The sequence below is a fragment of the Tympanuchus pallidicinctus genome, unplaced genomic scaffold (genome assembly GCF_026119805.1).
Source record: "Tympanuchus pallidicinctus isolate F22 unplaced genomic scaffold, pur_lepc_1.0 scaffold7, whole genome shotgun sequence".
NCBI classification, from domain to species: Eukaryota; Metazoa; Chordata; class Aves; order Galliformes; family Phasianidae; genus Tympanuchus; species Tympanuchus pallidicinctus.
In genome coordinates this window covers 22,907,269-22,923,927 of record NW_026294791.1, presented here as the reverse complement: position 1 = coordinate 22,923,927, position 16,659 = coordinate 22,907,269, and the positions used below count along the sequence as shown (strand labels likewise).

Here is a 16,659-nt window from a genome sequence, read left to right as displayed (position 1 = left end):
GGGCGGTGGCGGCACAGCCAGCGGCGGCGGCCCGGTGGGCGCACGCCAGGCCGGCAGCCATGGCGGCGGCGGCGGAGCGCGGCCGCCTCAGCTTCCCGGGCGGTGCCGGGGCCTTGGGGCGGCCCGTGCCTATGAACCTCTTCGCCACCTGGGAAATCGACGGTTCCAGCCCCAGCTGCGTGCCCAGGTAACGGCAGCGGACGCACTCCCGCCTCTCCCCTTCCCCTCGGCGGGCAGCCCGCGGGGCCTGGTGGCTTGGCGGTACCCCGCGTGTCGGAGCCCCTGCCCGGCCGCCCTCTCGGCCCCGCTTCTCCTCAGCTTCGGCCCCTCTGCCCCGCTCCGGGGGTCCCTCCGTCTCGCAGCCTCCCGTTACCGTGGCGCCCCCCGCCATGTTGGAGCGCACTGCCCCTCGGGGCCGTCCGGTCGGCGGGGACTCGGCGCCGGGCAGACCCCTTCCCAGCCTGCGAGCGGGCGCACGCTTAGGGCGGGGGTGTGCCGGAGCTCCCAGCGCCTGTCTGCTTTGATTTTAACGTCTTCTACTTCTTGGGGGCGCGGCGAGAGTGAGTGAGCGGGCAGCGGAGTCATCGGGCTGAGCTCGCAGGCGTGCGGAGCTCTGCGGATACCCCGGAGCTTCCATCCATCTCCTGTGCCACAGGGCGGTCGGACCCGTGTCCCTCCATCTCCTCTGCCGATGGGCACGATCGCTGTGTTGCGGGCAGGCAGCTGTCCGCTGGGTCTGTTCTGCGCTCTGAGCTCGTGTATTGTGGACAAGGTGATAGCACGGCGCAGAAAGGCTGAGTTCTGCAGCTGCGGATGGTTTGGGTGAGGATAACCCGATTGTGCTGGCAGCGTGAGGTGTGTTATGCAGCAACTTTCTCTGCTCAGCTGTCCTGCTCTGCAGCAGGAGGTTTCCGAAGGGCACTGCCACCAGGAGGGCACGTACCTCTTTCTGATGAGTCCCTGTGCTGCCCCACGGGATGAGATAGAGGTAGGTCAGAGCACTTTTGCATTTTGTGCTGGGTTCTAGTGCCATTTGCACAACCCTGGTGCTGTGCAGAGGACATGCAGCACTCTTGCAGTGCTGCTTTGAACATTGTTCGCTCCTTTGCGCCCATGGCTCCAGGAAGGCAGTAGGGCTTCCATCTCACCCAACTCCTAGTGGCAGCTGTTAAAATTAAAAAACACAAATGTCCGTTGCTGTCAAGGACTTTTAGTTCTGCATTACCATTTATGCTGATACTTGCAGATACGAAAACTAGCTCACGACATAGGTTGCTTGTTTGCAGATCTGTGGATGACCAGGAACTGCAGCGTAAGGATGCTGGCACTGCTTGGATGCGTGGTGGAATGTTGGAGGCTCAGAGTGGCACCTGAGGCTGGCAGCTGGCTGGGGTCTGGGTGCTGTGAGAGGCAGTGTGGGTACTGGTGCATAAGGGGCAGAGCTGGGGCTCAAAGTGGAAGCGTTGAAGGCACTGTGGCAAACTGTGAAGCAGGAGCTGGTGGAAGTGCTTGGATTGCATGCTCTGGATCTGTGATGGGAGGACTGGGGCACCTGTATTCTATCTAGGAACACAGCTTTTGTGTGAGGTCCCAAGTGTGTGGGTCCTTCTGGCTTCAACCCTGGTATTGTCTTTACCAGCTGCTGCTGTTTGCCCATCCTGCCCAGCTGGTTGCGAGCTCCATACAGGCTGGGCTGTACGAGTGCTGTGTCAGGGATGCAATGTGTGGTGGGACTGCAACTCTCACTGTGATTGCCAAGTGTGTTGTTGCTCTGAAATGAAGTCAGAAGCACCAAGGCTGCAGCCCCGCAGTAGTGTTGGTCTGATGGCAGGGAAGGAGTGTGCTGTGTTGCTTGTGCCAGGCAAACAGTAAGGTCTGTAGCAGCAGCTGGAGTGCTGAACCAACATTCTGTTGTTTTTCACCATTAAACATTATGTCCTGTGGTGCTACTTCAGGTCCATGCTTTGTATTTCATTATAGGTTTTGTATGAATCACTGTGGTGGAGAAGGCAGGAGTTTGAAAACCTTATGTTATATTTTAAGCTCACAGTATAGCAATTTTTCTGTGGCACAAAGGCACTCGATGTTTTTGTGTTAAAATGAAAAATACTGAGATGAAAACTGTTCTGTGGGGGAAACAGTATTAAAGATAAGTTTGTTGTCCTAGCAGATATCTGCTGGAATGTGAAAAGAGGATGTGGAGCAGAGTGGGTCAAGTAATGTGGAACTGCCTTAGTCTCTTCTGAGATTCCCACCCGTGACAAGTTCCCCTCCATGTTTCTGTTGGCAGGACAGCCTGTGTAGCTCAGAAGAGATTGGAGTTGGACGGAGGATTCATGACAGAGGAGTGTGTGTTTGGTGAGGGAGCACTGTTTCCTTCCCCTCTTGTGGAAATAAATCTGACCCCATTTCCCAACGCTTTCTCCTGTAGTGAGCTGAGCAGCAGGAGGGCTGGCTGGAGGCATTGCAGGCTGTGCTTTGAGTAGCTGGCATTACTCAGGTGTACCCTGCACTCCCCAGGCAATGGCTGCAAGCTGTGCTGCAAGAGGAAGACCTCCAAGCACTGCTCTTCATTGACCAGCCTCGATGGCAGATTGGCTGAGAGTCCTCTTGGCCTGGACAGGCTCAGTGAGATCTGGAAGGCTCTGGTGCCTCTGTAGCTTCCCTCTCTGACCAGGCTGTGTCTAAACTTAAGGAAGTGCTGTTCTACAGCCATGTGTTTTGAGTGAAACACAAATGTAGGTGATGCATTGTGCTTGTACTGGTCTCTCTTTCTCTCCTGCCATTTGCAGCAATGGTTTCTGACATCTTTCTTAAGTACCTATAGCTCCTGGGCTTTTTGACAGGATTGCTTCAGAAATGCAAGTTCTTTCTTTTATTCATCCCAGCAATGTAACTTAAGCTGTCTCATTTGGATGTAACTGCTATGTTCTAGAAGGGAGAGATGCCTACCTTATTCTCCCATTTCTTTCTTCTGTGCATTGAAATATTTTTCCTCCTGGAAGGTTACATTGCACAAAGTTTCCTCAATACCTGAAAAAGCAAGAGTAGTGTTCTACAGGGACAATCAAACCTCACTGCTCAGTTTCCTCACACATAGAATTAGTCAGTGTTACTGTGTTCTGTTTTTCTTTTTCCTTTTTGCTCCCAGATGTTGTTGATGAAGCTGTAGGTGTGAATGGCAGAGCCACTACTGTTTCGAGGGAGCTTCAGGAGGCTGTTTGAGGAAGAGACAGATCTGGGGGAGGTCTTTGTTCACAGGGGCTCTTCTGGAACGAGCGGCAGTGAAGCTCAGAGCTTGCCCTGGGATGGGGTTTGTTAGAAGCTGCCTTAACTGCCACATGGTTAGAAAAGTTCAGGTTTGAGGTGTGGAGTGCAGTGATGCTGAACTGTGTGTGGAGCAGCAGTGACTTGACTTGGAGATATGAAGGAAACCCGTGGAACATACGTGGAGGGAGATTGTGTGGTTTGGGCACTGCCCGAGTTTCACATGCTACCTTGCCTCTGTGGGTGAGGAAACATGAGAGAGTCTGTGTGCTGCACTGGAACAGGGGGCTGCTTTTGCAGAGACATCAGTGCTCCATGCTGTGGGGTGGCCTTGAAGCACATGGACATCCCTGGGCAATGGAAACCGCTTGCAGTGAGGCTGTGGGTTCACAGCAGCTGAGCAGATCCGAACAGTTTTGCTCATGCCCCAGGCTCTGTGCTGCTCTTGCAGTGCCAGCTCCATCTCCCACTGCTCTGTTCTGCGGTCAGCTGCAGTGGGTGAGTGAGTTGCTGGGATTGGCAGAAGAGTCTCAGAGCACATCAGGGTATCAGCATGATATGTGAGCAGAGCGATGCAGTGAGGAGCAGTCCCACGACCTGCGTGTTGGCACCCTGACGTGGTGCCTGGTCCTTTCTCAGCTGAGCGCTGAGATGGCAGTGCTCTGTGGAAAGCCCCTGGCTGATTGCTCTCTACAGGTGCCCTCAGAAGGGGGAGCAATGCCTTTGGGTTCAAAGAATGCTTCTCACTGCTGGAAATGGGAACTTGCTTGGCCAGTGAGTGCCTGCTTTCTAACCTGGCTCGAGCAGTGGCAAGAGCAGGCTGTGCACAACTTGATACTGTAATGATTGTGGCTGAGTGATGCTACGTAAATGAGCAAGTAAAACTGCTGATTAATTCAGGTAGGAAGAGGCGTTTTAAGCATATCAACCTTCAGACCCATTGGTTCACTGACGTCTAGAAAGAACTCTTGTTTGTTAGGGTTGCTGCTGGCACGGTCCTTGGGAGCTGACTGCAGATTCTTGGTACATTTGGAACCAGGAAAATGTCTAATTACTCAGATCGCTAGGTACGTCTCAGAAGTGCTTATTTGGAAGCTTTGTTTTGATTTTGTTTGAGTAACACTGAATGCCTAACATTTTACCACTGGAGGAAATTGAATACAGATGAGAATGAGGCAGGCTTTAAAAAAAATTGCTGGCTAAGGCAATGTTAAACATTTGAGATGCTTGAGGAAAGGCATGCAAACCTGAGCAATGGAGGTGAAGTGTGTGGGTAAAGTACAGTGGCCAAACCCCTGACTCTTGGTGCCAGTAGGTCCTGTCTCTCCCCTGCTTTGGGTTTAGCCATCGTGGAAGAGGAGAGGCCCAAAACGGCATTGAGCAAGATGAAGTGTTCCCTTTGTGCTCCCAATGCAATCAGGACAGCCAGAGAGCAGCGGAGCTGCTGGTACTGTGCCTCTCATCAGTCCTGAGCGTTCCATGGTTGCTGTGGCAAATGTGAGGCTCTATCAAATTAGCTATGAAATGATTTGCATAATAGATTAATCAACCGGCAACAAAACATCCCTCTTTTCTGCCAACGAAAAGAAAAGCTTCAACAGAGCTGTTACAAGAGGCCGTTATGTTCCTTGCAACCCTTAATCTTTTTTTTTCCAGGAGCACTCCGTGTTTTGGCCTTATGCAGGAAGCTGGCCTGCGCACTGCCTTTATTTGCGTCACATCTTGGCAGCTTTTTCTAATTCTTTTGGGCCAAATGTTGCCACCGTTACGGTGACCTTCTAGGGAGGGTATTTCCTATGGAATTGGTGGCTGGCTGCCAAAAAGCTCCATATTGCCAGGTCCTCCACTAGCCTTCGCCTTTCCGTTGCCTTACTAAGGAGAGAGAAATTCCTCCGGGCCACTTACGACCTCCAGAACGTCTCCATTTCCATGGGAAGTTGGGGAGTGGGACCCTCAGAGAGCATCCAACTGTGAGCAGGCAGGAGCTGATGGCTGGGTTTTACTTATTTCTCCCTCCTGTAAGCCAGCAATATTGTATGGTCATCCTGTGGCTCCAGACACGGATGTCCATGTTCAGCCTTGTTTGGCCACCTCTCAAACACTGCTGTGGGAGCTGGAGTCCAAACAGATCCCAGTGTGCAGATGATAAGAGGCTTAACTGGCTAATTGAATGTGATAGCGTGAAGCTTCTCTCATGGTGAGATTTAATTGGATTATAGTACTGCACAGTGATGTGGTGGCTTGCAGGGCATGCAGCCAGCTTCATAAGGAGAGAGTGGATCCTCGCTAATCACTCATTTGTTTAAAACAATGAATTGCCTGGAGTGCTCTCCAATGGGCATGCAGCAGCCAGCAGCCCTGGAGAGAGGATTCTTCTGAAATTAGGCTGGTGGTTGCTTACTCTACGTGCCGACCCTCTGATTGGGTCAGTGCAGCTGTAGCAGAGGGTCTGCAAAGCTGCCTCATGAATCTGAGTTGGAGGAAAGGAGGAGGATGAGTGCTCTGTGAGCTTGGATAAGCAGGTGTGCATGCTACCTGCTTGTGTGCTGCAGTCTGGAAGCCTTTAAAAGAACCTCCTTTAGAAGCATTTCAGCCTTTTCTGGTTGGCTTTGTGTGGCTGTGATGCTTGTCCCAAGCTGTGCCTCCCTTCTGGGGTGGCTCACTTAATCTCTCACCGTGTAGCTGCCACTCCACTCTGCGGACTGGTCTTGCTTCACATGCAGCTCCAGTGCTTGGTGGCAGCTGCTGGAGGCTGAGCATCTCTTGGAAGCTACTGGCTGAACTGCAGGGTGGTTGTTCTTGGACGTTTTAGTGCTGAAAGCAGAGTGTTTGGTTTGCTGCTATTTCAAAAGAGTTTGAAATCTGCATAGCTGCTCAGATCTTAGTTCAGAAGGGTTGTCAAGAAAAATAGCATTTGTTCTCCTATAAGCAGGCAGATTAGCATACAAAATCAGCTTTGATGTTGTGGCAGTGTGCTCCTCATCCACAGCCTCTGTGCTGTTTCGGAGAGCTGTTTGGCTTTCAGTGTGCTGGGAAATGCCCCCAGGGACAGCATGTGCCATTTGGGCAGGGGACAGCACCAGGACGCTGAGAGCTTTCTATCTGCTCACCGTGTCTCCTGCAGCAGCGTGGTGGTAGGGCTGGACAGGTGGGTTGGTCACTTGGTGATCCCCACTTTTTTTATTTTTGGACAAAGCTGCCATAGCGTGAGGGCTGGGAGGTTCTCGTGGCTGCTGGGAAGTAAATGCGGTGAGCAGGAGAGAGACTTGAGATTTCTACAGGGAAACACATGGAGGGCTGCAAATGGAGATATAGGATAACCACAGAGTCCGTTCTGTGGTTCTGGTCTGTGTTTCAGGGGTTTCTTTCAATGCAGGGCTCCCATTAATGGCTGCACAGCGTAGTAGTTTGCACATACACGTGTCTATGTATTTCCCGACAGGCATGAGGCCAGATCTAGATATAGAGCACAGAAAAAGCCCTGTCGAGAGATTCTTAGGAAGCCTTATCTATATATAGTCTATATAAGTCTGTATCCCCTTTCTGCTGAGAGGACAATCTCTGCCCGGGGAGCACAGTTAATGCAGATCCACCCAGCTTCTGAGAACCAGCAGAAGATAGCCATGCAAGGCCTGTGCAAGCCTTCCTCGTGTGCCTGGCTCCTGCACACTCCAAAGGCCCCAACTGCACGGCCTGCTGCTGTGACCGTGATGTTGTGACAAGCTGGTGACACGCTGCTGTGACCAGCGAGCCTCAGAGCACGCAGCTGCCCTGGGTGTGAGGGAACAGCTGCAAGCGCTGGGGCACGTTGCTCGTGCTGTGCCTGCACCTTCGGAACACATCGGTCCTCTGGGTGCTCCACAGTGAGATCAGAGCTTGGCAGTGCCTTGTTGTGGAACGGCTCTTGTGGGGGTTGTGCCAGTGCGATTCCCTGTTGTGCAGCTGCTCGCCAGGCTGTACCACGAAGGAGGCTGCGCAGGCATGCTGCTGCTTCTGGACTGAAAATACACTTACGGTGCTCAGCCCATCTGCCTCAGCCTAACACAACAAAAAAGAAAGGCTCGCGGGTGGTGTAGATGAGAAGTGGGAACGTGCAGCAAAGTGGACAGGTCTGCCATTTGTGCAGCAGTGTGGTCTCACTAGCGTGTATGGGGGTGCAGTTCAACAGTTCCACATCAGAGGATGGCTGAGGATGTTCCCTATACCATGCAGCCTGTCCAGCCAGCGTACCAGCAGGCTGTCTTGGCAGCTTCTGAGGGACAGCTGAAGTGCAGCACGGCCTTCTTTCTGCTGTAGAGTTTGCTGCCCATGAAGCTTCTTTACACCATATCCTGGAGCCAAAGAGATGAGAATGATAAGGTCGTACCAGCTGGAGGTTCTGTTGGAGGCATGGCATGTGTTTGGATGCATTTGGTCTGGAATTGTATCATTCCTTCTCAAAAGAAGAGCTCTGTTTTTGCACTGGAGAGGTTGATTCTCACATCTTCTAAGGTGCAGTGCTGGCAGTGAAATTCTTAACCCCATTCTGGCGGGAACCTTGGCAAGATGTTCTCCATCTCTCCTAAGCCCATGAAAGTCGCGGGGCTGTTGGAGGACGTCTCCTCATGGGCTTTACAAATATAGCAAGAGCGTTTGAGGTCGCTCAGTCTTGAGTTTCTTCAGGGAGAGCACGCTTCAGCTGGAGGCCGTGCCGGCACTCAGTTTGACTGCCTCTGGGGGGGCTGTTCTGAAAATGAGTGTCTGTGGCACAGCATGATGGTCCTGCAGACTTTTCCAGCTCATCAGATCCATGTGCAGTCTTAATTTTGCTTCGTCACGTGTGCCCTGATTTCACTGCAACCTCACTTGGACGAACCCGGTAGTTCGTAACGGGGACAGGGATGCTGCCGTTCCCAGCACAGCAATCGCAGCCTGTTCTGGGGCTCCCTGCCCTCTTCCTGCTCCACCTGCAACGGGTCAGTGTGTGTGCAAGGCACAGAGCATCAACCAGTGCTCTGCCTGCTTCAGCAAAGCTCCAGAAGCGCTCTGGCAGAAGTGCTCTTTCCCAGCAGGGCGCAGAGCTGTGTGTGCAGGAAGTGTGCAGTGGTTCGGCTGCCATCAGGCTGCACAGTGGGGCTGGGCTGGTGTTCCCTTCTCTGGGGCTGTGCCCCTCTGTCTCACATGGAGGGAAGCTTCCTCGTGGGAAGAGGGATTTGTGATCAAGGCTGTCGGCGAGGAGATTGTCAGCCAGGCACTTCGGAACTTGAATAATTGACAGTGTAACCAGAGCCACTGGAGATTGTCTGGGAGGTAACTGAATCTTCCACACCGATTCTTATGCAAATTCCAACATGTGCTCCTGGATTCTAATGGGACACGTTCAGATGCAGCTTGCATTGTTCAGAGCTCAGCATCGTTGCACCGGGTCTGTCATTGCTAATGACTTTATAGTAAGAGCGTGACTTGCAGAGCTGCACCTGTAACAGTTTCCCAGTGGTCTTCATAGCTATACAATCCTAGTTTCACCGTGGATTTTATGTGAGTGACCTGTGTGTGTTCTGGCAAATGGTTCGTTCGTTGCTGAAGCTTTCCTTTGCCTCAGCAGTCTGCTTCAGTAGTACAGTGAACTCACACATTTCAGTGCTGTTTGCTTTGCTGATACTTGTGGCTCGCTGAAGGTAAATTAAGTGCTATTGAGTTCTACCCAAACTGAGAATAAAAGTATAAACACAATTAATCTTTAAACTTTACCCAGTAAATCTATAATTGAGTTGATGAGCGCATTTAATAAGAATTATTTTGGGTTCCTGGGGGAGATTGGTGTCCTGGCATAGTTTCAAAATCAGGCTTGGTTGTTTTTTTTTTTTTTTTTTTTCATAGATGTGCCACGTGGTATTGGAATACTTGGCCAAAAGCACATGACCTTAATGTCTTTACAATATAAACGGCCTAGAGATGCTTCCTGCTTATGTACAAAATATCCAGCCAGTGACTGTGTTCTGTGCTTCTACACGAAAGGAGAGTAGTTTTATAATAAGCAAAGATTTAGCTCTCAACTTTTTTTGTCCCCATCTGGCATTACTTAAATTGATGTTTTCATCTGCATGACCTCTTGGGGGTGGAGTGAAATTATGAACATAGAAAATGTGGCTGAAAAAGACCTTATTAAGTCCTCTTCAGTCTGCAGGCTGGAATGGCCCCACCGAACTGCGTCCCACGGCTCTTCCCCCTGTGCCACACTCTGTGTTACTGGTTAGATTTTATAGAGGTTTGAGAGTTCTCGTTGTGCAAGGAGTTGCTGGTCCTGTGTGTCGTCCTTCCCAAAGTGAATCTTTGCTGAGCCTCAGCAGAGTAAGTACAGCAGGAAGAGCTTCCTTCATAAAAGAATGCTGTTGTTAAAGCATCATTTATCACCAATTTCTTGCACATCTGCCCTGTTCTTCTCCCCAAGCCCTTTCTATGCTCCCATCCTCGTGCTGATTTACAGTCCATAGCTTTAAAATCTACAGCTCCATAGCTCTGATTTTCTAGGGGCGGGCAGTCTTGCAGCCATCCTCTCAGATGGGCAGTTTTTGCTGTCAAAAAGGATTGTTCCAAAAATGTCCCCTTTAGTGAAAATATATCTGCCTCCTTTCTAGCTCTCAGAAAGATGATATGCTTCTTTCCCTATCGAGTTGCACCCACTGCCTTAAAATGAAGGATTTGCAAGGAAAGCTGAGAACTGCAAGAACTGGATCATATATATTTCATGTTGCCAGTGGCTTGCTAGGGGCTGAACTCCCTTTTATTTGCTCTTCCACCTCTTCCTTAAGCTGTTCCTGAGAGTGTGCCAGAATTTAAGGTGCTCCGATTTCTTTCAGGCTGGCAGGATCCGTATCCTCTCTCTGCCAGGAATCTGCCTTATTTTGCTTCAGTGAGATGAACACTCAAGTCAGCTTTGTCCTTGCTTCACAAATAGACTTTGAGCACCTCCAGACACTCGGATAAGTTCTGTCTGCTTATGCTTGGCCCCGCTGAGCCAGTTGCCTGCGGATACCAAAGCTGATCAGAGGATATTTTCCTCCCAACATGTGTCCTTTGGCAGCCTAGGTGAAAATCTGCTCCCTGAGGCAAAACTACAGTGGTTTTTACCTTTGGCCCATGGAGATGTGCTTGAGGGCAAGAAGCCTGCTTAGTTCAAACAAGTGAGTGGAGCTGTGTCAGGAGAGGGCTTTTGGAGGTGGATTTGCTCAGTTTGACATTTGGTCAGTAAGCAATGTTTTTCTGACATGTAGTGGTTAGGTCCTGCTGGTTGTGCTTAAGAAAAATCTGTGATAACTCTGTGGAAAAGCCATGTGTTTGGTGCCTACTACTCAGCTCTTTTTAGTGCCCTGCACAGATGCTGATAGCACAGAGTTCTGATAATGCTTCTGCTTCGGGTTTGGATATTTGTGTCTGCTTAGCAGCATTGCCTTCGTGCAGATCAAAGTAGCCTGGTTCTCCCAGTGTTTCTGCTGGTGTGTGATGCCAGCATTCAGGAGGATCTGTGGATACCAACACCTGCTGCATCCAGGTGCAACAGGCTATGATCCAGAGCAGGGCTGTGAGCATGTTTGCCCACACCTCACTTTGCCTGTGCCCCAGGCACGCGCTGTCTTCTGTGTTCCTGTGGTGCTGACTTCTCTCCTGGCCTCTCAGCATGGCCACAGGCCCTTGCTGTGGTTTCAGGCTGTGAAGGGATTGCGCAGTGCTTGGCTTCCCAGCAGAACCAGTGTGTGCTTTGCTGGGGGATGGTTCACTGGAAAACCCTCTGGGTGAATGCTGGTAAAGCCCTTTGTAGGGCTTCTGGCAAGCAGGGAAAAGGTGCCTCTTTGTCTTGTGTACTTTTAAGCAGAGAGTAAATGACTGCTCAGTCAGCAAAGCAAGCAACTGTGCAGGAGTCCTGCTTTGCTTAGCTGTGAGTAGTAGCATGCAGGGCGCTGAGCATGTGTTTGTACGAGTCTGCTACTTTCTTTTCTTGGAGCAAGCTCTTGATTTAGGACAACCATAGGATGATTTCAGTGTGCTTTTCTCTGATTCCACTGGGTTGTCATATTTCTCTCTGGTGGTGGCCAGATTTGCTGATGGTTCACATTTGAGCTGGAAAAAATGCCCCTTGTTGGAGTTCTGGTATGTCTGCATACAGTCAAAAATGTTGAGTGGGTTGGGAATAGCTTCCAGCAAAGTTGTATCGCTTCCTTGGAGCTCTTTTGTTCAATAGAAATTCCTTTCTTTTTCTCTTCCCCCTTCCCGTCCCCCTGACAGCCCACCTCCTTTCTACAAGGACACACTGAGGTGTAATTCACAATCGTCTGACTGAAGTGAAATACGCACAGCTGCAAACGTTTGTTTAATGATACTTCATGGTGAAGGCATCTCTCAGAACTGCTCCTGTTCCAGGAGTCGAGCAAACAGAGTGTGGTAGCAAAGAGGATTTTGTTGAAAACGCTTGGCTTGGATTTTTATGAAGCTCTGAGAACGTTTTGACTACTTGTGAGTTTAGAGTGCAGAGAGGAAATATCTGGAGCAGGGAAGAGTCTGAGTGAGGAGAGATGTTAACTGTGTCCCTGACACCAGGGTACGTGGTGGAGCTTTCCTTAGCTCTTCCAGTGTTGTATATAAAAGCTGGGGTACAATAAAGGACTCTGCAGATAAAGGGTTTATTGATGTTAGAAGGATCAGGAATATTTGGTCTCATGTGCCACAGCTCTCTGGTGCACTGATCAGAGACTTGTTTAGGTAACATCCCCTGCCTTCCCCACTGAATGGAAGGACTTGGCAGCTCGCTTTCCAATTTGGAGGCATCAAAAGAGATGCATTTGTGATTTTGTAGCCCTCATGGTGCACAACAAAGCCCAGCACCTGTAAGCTGCGGGCACAGTGTGTTTTGCTGTAGTTGATGTGCCCTCGTGCTGCTGGGATTTTGGAGGGTGATGGAATCGCAGCAACACAGAGTCAGCATGTGTTTGTAGGTAAGATGAAATAGGTTTATTGCCATTGTTGTTATCCAGGACATCATGGAAAGCCTGTTCTGATTTAATGGCAAAATTTGGTGCATCGTAGTGTGAACAATTCTCCAGTCTCAGGAAACTTCAGCAGTCCATCCCGTCTCCCCAGTGCATGTCTTGTAGACAGGGCAGCAATGAACTCAGGCTCAGTCTTTAGCTTTTAAAACACCTGCAGTGCAGCAGCAAATCCACACTGGCTCTCTGGCAGCCCAGAGTCCTTGCCAGAGCCCCCCAAACCCTTTTCTTGTTCTGATAGGGAAATATGATTTCTTCAGAGACATGATTTGACTCCCTTAGCGCCACCTGTCATGCCAAGCCCTGCTCTGGGGGACTTCTTGCAAACTGTGTGCAGAAACTTTAGCTGGGAGGCATTATTCCACTGTTTGTAAGACGTGGAAAGGTAGCAGTAGGCCTTCCCGTTGTGGCTGCAGTGTAAATACACAGGCTCCAGAGGGAAGGAGCATGAGGGATATCACATTTTTATTGCCTTGTAATGGATAAGCACAGAGAAGCTGATTTAATGTTTTACTGGTACCTTAACAGAGAACTTTTTGCATTATCCTTTTAAATCTCAGCTCAATATGCCAGATGGGGGACGTGTAACAGCTCTGGGAAATGTGGTGTTAGTAGGTCATTTTCCTGCTTGTCTATTGGAGGCTATTGGTGGGAGTCTCCGTGGTCAGAAACACATAATGTACAAAAATACATGTCCTGTGTGACTAGCCATAGCTCCCAGTGCAAAGTTTGATATGTGTGGTAAAAATCAGAAGTTGATGCAAACCTGTGAGCCAAGGAAATATAAAAATAAGGATACATCCCATCCTGATGGTTGAAATAATGTCATGGCACCTGACAGCTGGTCTCTGTCCTATCCCTGCTGATGGCTCTGAACGTTTTCTGTGACAGAAGCAATCTTGCTCAGCTTTCAGGATGCTCCTCAGCTCATCCACAGGCACTTTAAATGATGCTGATACCCGTTCTTTGTTCTTATTATCACAGGTACAGCCTTAGCTGGCTGCACAAGGCAACGGCATGAGAAGAGAACACTGTCAAGGCACTGAGTCTGGTCTGGCTCTGGGCTTTGGGCTCAGTGAGTGTTCCTGTGGGGGCTCCTCCTCACAGATGCAGTGGCTCTATTGTGATGTTGGCCAGGCTCTGAGTTCAGCTCCCCAGCAGTGAGCACATTACTGCCTGCTGAGAGAGGGCTGCTCACATCCGCCTCATTGCCCTCCACATGCCCATGCCACGCGTGGTTCTGCAGGGCAGGCCAGCATCCCTCCCAGTGTGCTGCGTTCCTCACTCACACATCACTCTGGTGCTTTAATAAGTATTTTGACAAACGGAATGAGCAAACTCATTTGGTTTGCTTTGCCGGCCTCTTAATGCTCTCAGGAATGAAATATCACCAGCAATAATGCTGAAGAAATGTAGTCTCTGAATAATATGGAATCTCTGCTTGTTGATTCAACTTCCAACAGCTGCTGAAGAGCATCAGAATATGAGGCAAATGTAAATGTGTCTCTTCAGCACATGGCTGCGTTCTGCACTCTGCTGCAAGCACTTGGCATTGGGGGTCTTCTGGGCTCCTCTCGTAAAAGCTGTGCTTCCTTCTCTCCCCAGTAAACAGAAAGGTGATGCCAGCTTTCAGAACGGGGTAAGCAGAAGAAGAAACAAACAGAAAATCTTGTTATTTCCAAAACAAGTGCTTTTTTTTTTTCTTTTTTTTTTTTTCCCTAATACCTCAAAGTAGAGCGCACAGTATATTTAGATGTGAAGAGAAAGACTGAAGGGAAAAAGATGTTTTCAAAGCGGTGTTGAGAGACATTTTGAGATCACCTGGCGGTTCCCTTCGGGGAGCTGCCTCCAATGGGAGCTGAGCAGAAGTGTTCTGCAAACCAAGGTGTGTGCAGAGCTGTGCTGTGCTCAGCAGCAGCAGGCTGGTCGCTGTGCTCCAGAATCCTTTCCAAGCTGGTTCAGCTGGGTTTAGGATATCAGACATCACTGTTGGTTGCGGCAGAAGCTCCTTCCCTTGCAGCCGTGGTGGCAGTTCTGCTTCAGCCATTCAGTCAGCCTTTGTGGATAGCTGTTTGGCTTTCAAAATCTCACCAGGTCCCCTTCTTTTGTGGTCTGCTTCCCAGCGTATCTCCTCAGCAGACAGTGTGCAAACAAGTGAGAGCTGCCCAGAATATCTGATGGAAGAAATGCAGGGATGCTTGAGTGCAGTGCATTTTCAACCAAAGGCAACAGGAGACATTACTGTTCTTACAGGAGAACTGAACACTTCTGTAGGTTCAGCCCTTTCAGCCCTTTCACTGCTCATAGCACATATCTCATCTCAGTGTGCCCCCCTCCTCTCCTCCTTGAGCACTGATCTCTGAGGGGTAGCACATTTTAACAGCTTTACCCATGTCGTTTTGTTGCAGTTTGAGGGATTCTAACCAGAATTTGCAGTGTGTTTAATGCTGAATAGAGTTCTCCAGCTTTAGTGGCAGGATCTAGAGTTCTTTGTGAATTATATTTAGCGCTGATGGAGCCTGCTTTGTCAGCTGTGTGTTGTTGCCCTGTGAAAACTGGCAGCATTCAGATCTAAATAAATGCTAAACAGTCTCGTGCTTTGAGGCATGATGAGAATTGCTCAAAAAATTTGATTCTAACTTAGGTGATTAATTTTGTTATCTCTGTGACTGTGTTCTCCTTCACCTCCATAGTCAGCAGAGGAAGGAGCTGGCATTAAATGTGGGGCATGCAGAGGAACAGCATGGAGCATTGTCCCAATGGGGGCATGGGGGTGGCTGGGTGCACGTGCCTGACCTGGAAGGAGGCCAGAACGCAGGCTCCATGTGGTCAGAGCAGTGCTGGGATCTGTGGAGTGTTCTGGTCCGCAAACAAGCCCAGCAGCGGCATGCTTTGCATATTTGATTGCTCTGCTGGCTGATACCAAACGTGCCATCAGCATTCACAAATGTTTCTCATTGCTGTTGGCCGCTCTGTTTTCACCCTTAGAGGACATTTTGAGTTCTCACTAAAAAAGGAAGCATCCATTTAAGCTCTGAATTATGCCTGTGTGATTCTCCCATCTTACTTATTTCAGGCCATATTGCAAGCTTAGCAAAGACAACCCTTTTCATCTGGCACTCAATGTGGCTGCTTTCAGGCAGAGTGACAGTGCTGTTAGGAACGGGCCAGCTGCCCTGGCTGTGCTGCTGTGGGCTCGTATTGGTCAGTGAGCTTTAAAAGGTAAAACTCCTTTAAAAGGCTGACAGTGGTGTTCATACTGTCTGTTTGTCCACTGTGATGTAAGGTGGGTCTTTCAGACAGGTTCTGGTGTTAGGACCTGTGTGCTGTGGGGATCTCGGCTCTGGCTGTGCACGGCTCCTGCTTGTGATTTGGAGGTGGTTGAGCAGTAAGTAATTCGGCATGACCCTACAGCGCTGGATGGGCAGGGGAGCCTGCAGGGCAAGCACTGGGCTGTATGGGGAACAGAGCTCTTGGTGACACGGCTGATTTGCCACCAGCTGTGCTGCAATGGGGTAAGGAGGAAGCTGGAGTGCTGTGAAAGGGGCCTGTTGCTGTGGAGATGTAACGGCTCCCAGCCTGCTGCTGCTCTGGGGGATGCTGTGCTCAGAGTTCGTGGGTATGGTGCAGGCAGAGAGGATGGGGGAAAGAAAGGGTGACAATCCAGGCGAAGCACATGTTGGTGCAAACGTGTGCATGAGGCTTTTTGTGCAGCCCTTCCATGCCACCGCTCATGCCTGTCCGAGCTAGCTGCTCCTGCAAGGAGCTCACTGTGTGCTGACAGCAGGGAGGGTGCTGGTGTATGTGCAGGACTCATGTGCTGCTCCTCGCTCTGCAGCAGGCTCCTGGGGCCCTCCCGTGCTGGCTGCTGTATGCAGATCCTGCCAGCCCCAGAGGGCTCAGGGCAGGCAGGGAGCTTGTTCTTATGGTATTCCTAGTGCAGCCAGTTCCCAGTGCACATGTTGTGTGCCACGTGCAGCTGCTGGGACAGGAGGGCAGCAAGAGGCAGGCGGTGGGAGGAGGGCATGCTGAGGAGGGGAGAACTGCTGGGTCTGTTGCAGCTCGTGTCTCCTTTCATTCTCTTCCCAATTGTTGGCATTTTTCATTCCTCCCCACAGAATCAATTTTGCTCATTGCTTGGGCATAATTTTCTGCTCTAGTTTTAACGTGTATGGTGGGGAGTTGCCTTCTGCCTGGCTGCCTCACTGTGCGTTGCGCCTGGTAGCAGAAATGCTAAGTCACAGCTTGAAGCAGTGATTGAGCACCTGGTGGGAAGGCAGGGCCAACCCAGGGGAGCTCAGACGTGCGCTGTGCACCTGAGTGATGGAAGGGGTGGAGCCAGGATCCACCCCTTTCCAGACCTCATTAAAGG

At 50.3% G+C, this 16,659-nt stretch overlaps 1 protein-coding gene across 10 annotated transcripts in view; it reads left to right on the top strand.

The window, feature by feature from the left end:
* Positions 1 to 26: 26 nt before the first annotated feature.
* PACS2 (phosphofurin acidic cluster sorting protein 2) overlaps positions 27 to 16,659 on the top strand; it is a 66,752-nt gene continuing 50,119 nt past the window's right edge. For 4 of the 10 annotated variants that reach the window (XM_052666658.1, XM_052666653.1, XM_052666652.1 and 1 more), the window contains exon 1: positions 29 to 187. In XM_052666658.1, coding sequence (XP_052522618.1) covers positions 60 to 187 — 128 coding nt within the window. In that variant the 5' untranslated portion in view covers positions 29 to 59. Of the gene's footprint in view, positions 188 to 16,659 lie in introns of all 10 variants that reach the window. The other 6 variants (XM_052666651.1, XM_052666650.1, XM_052666649.1 and 3 more) reach the window with 3 other exon arrangements.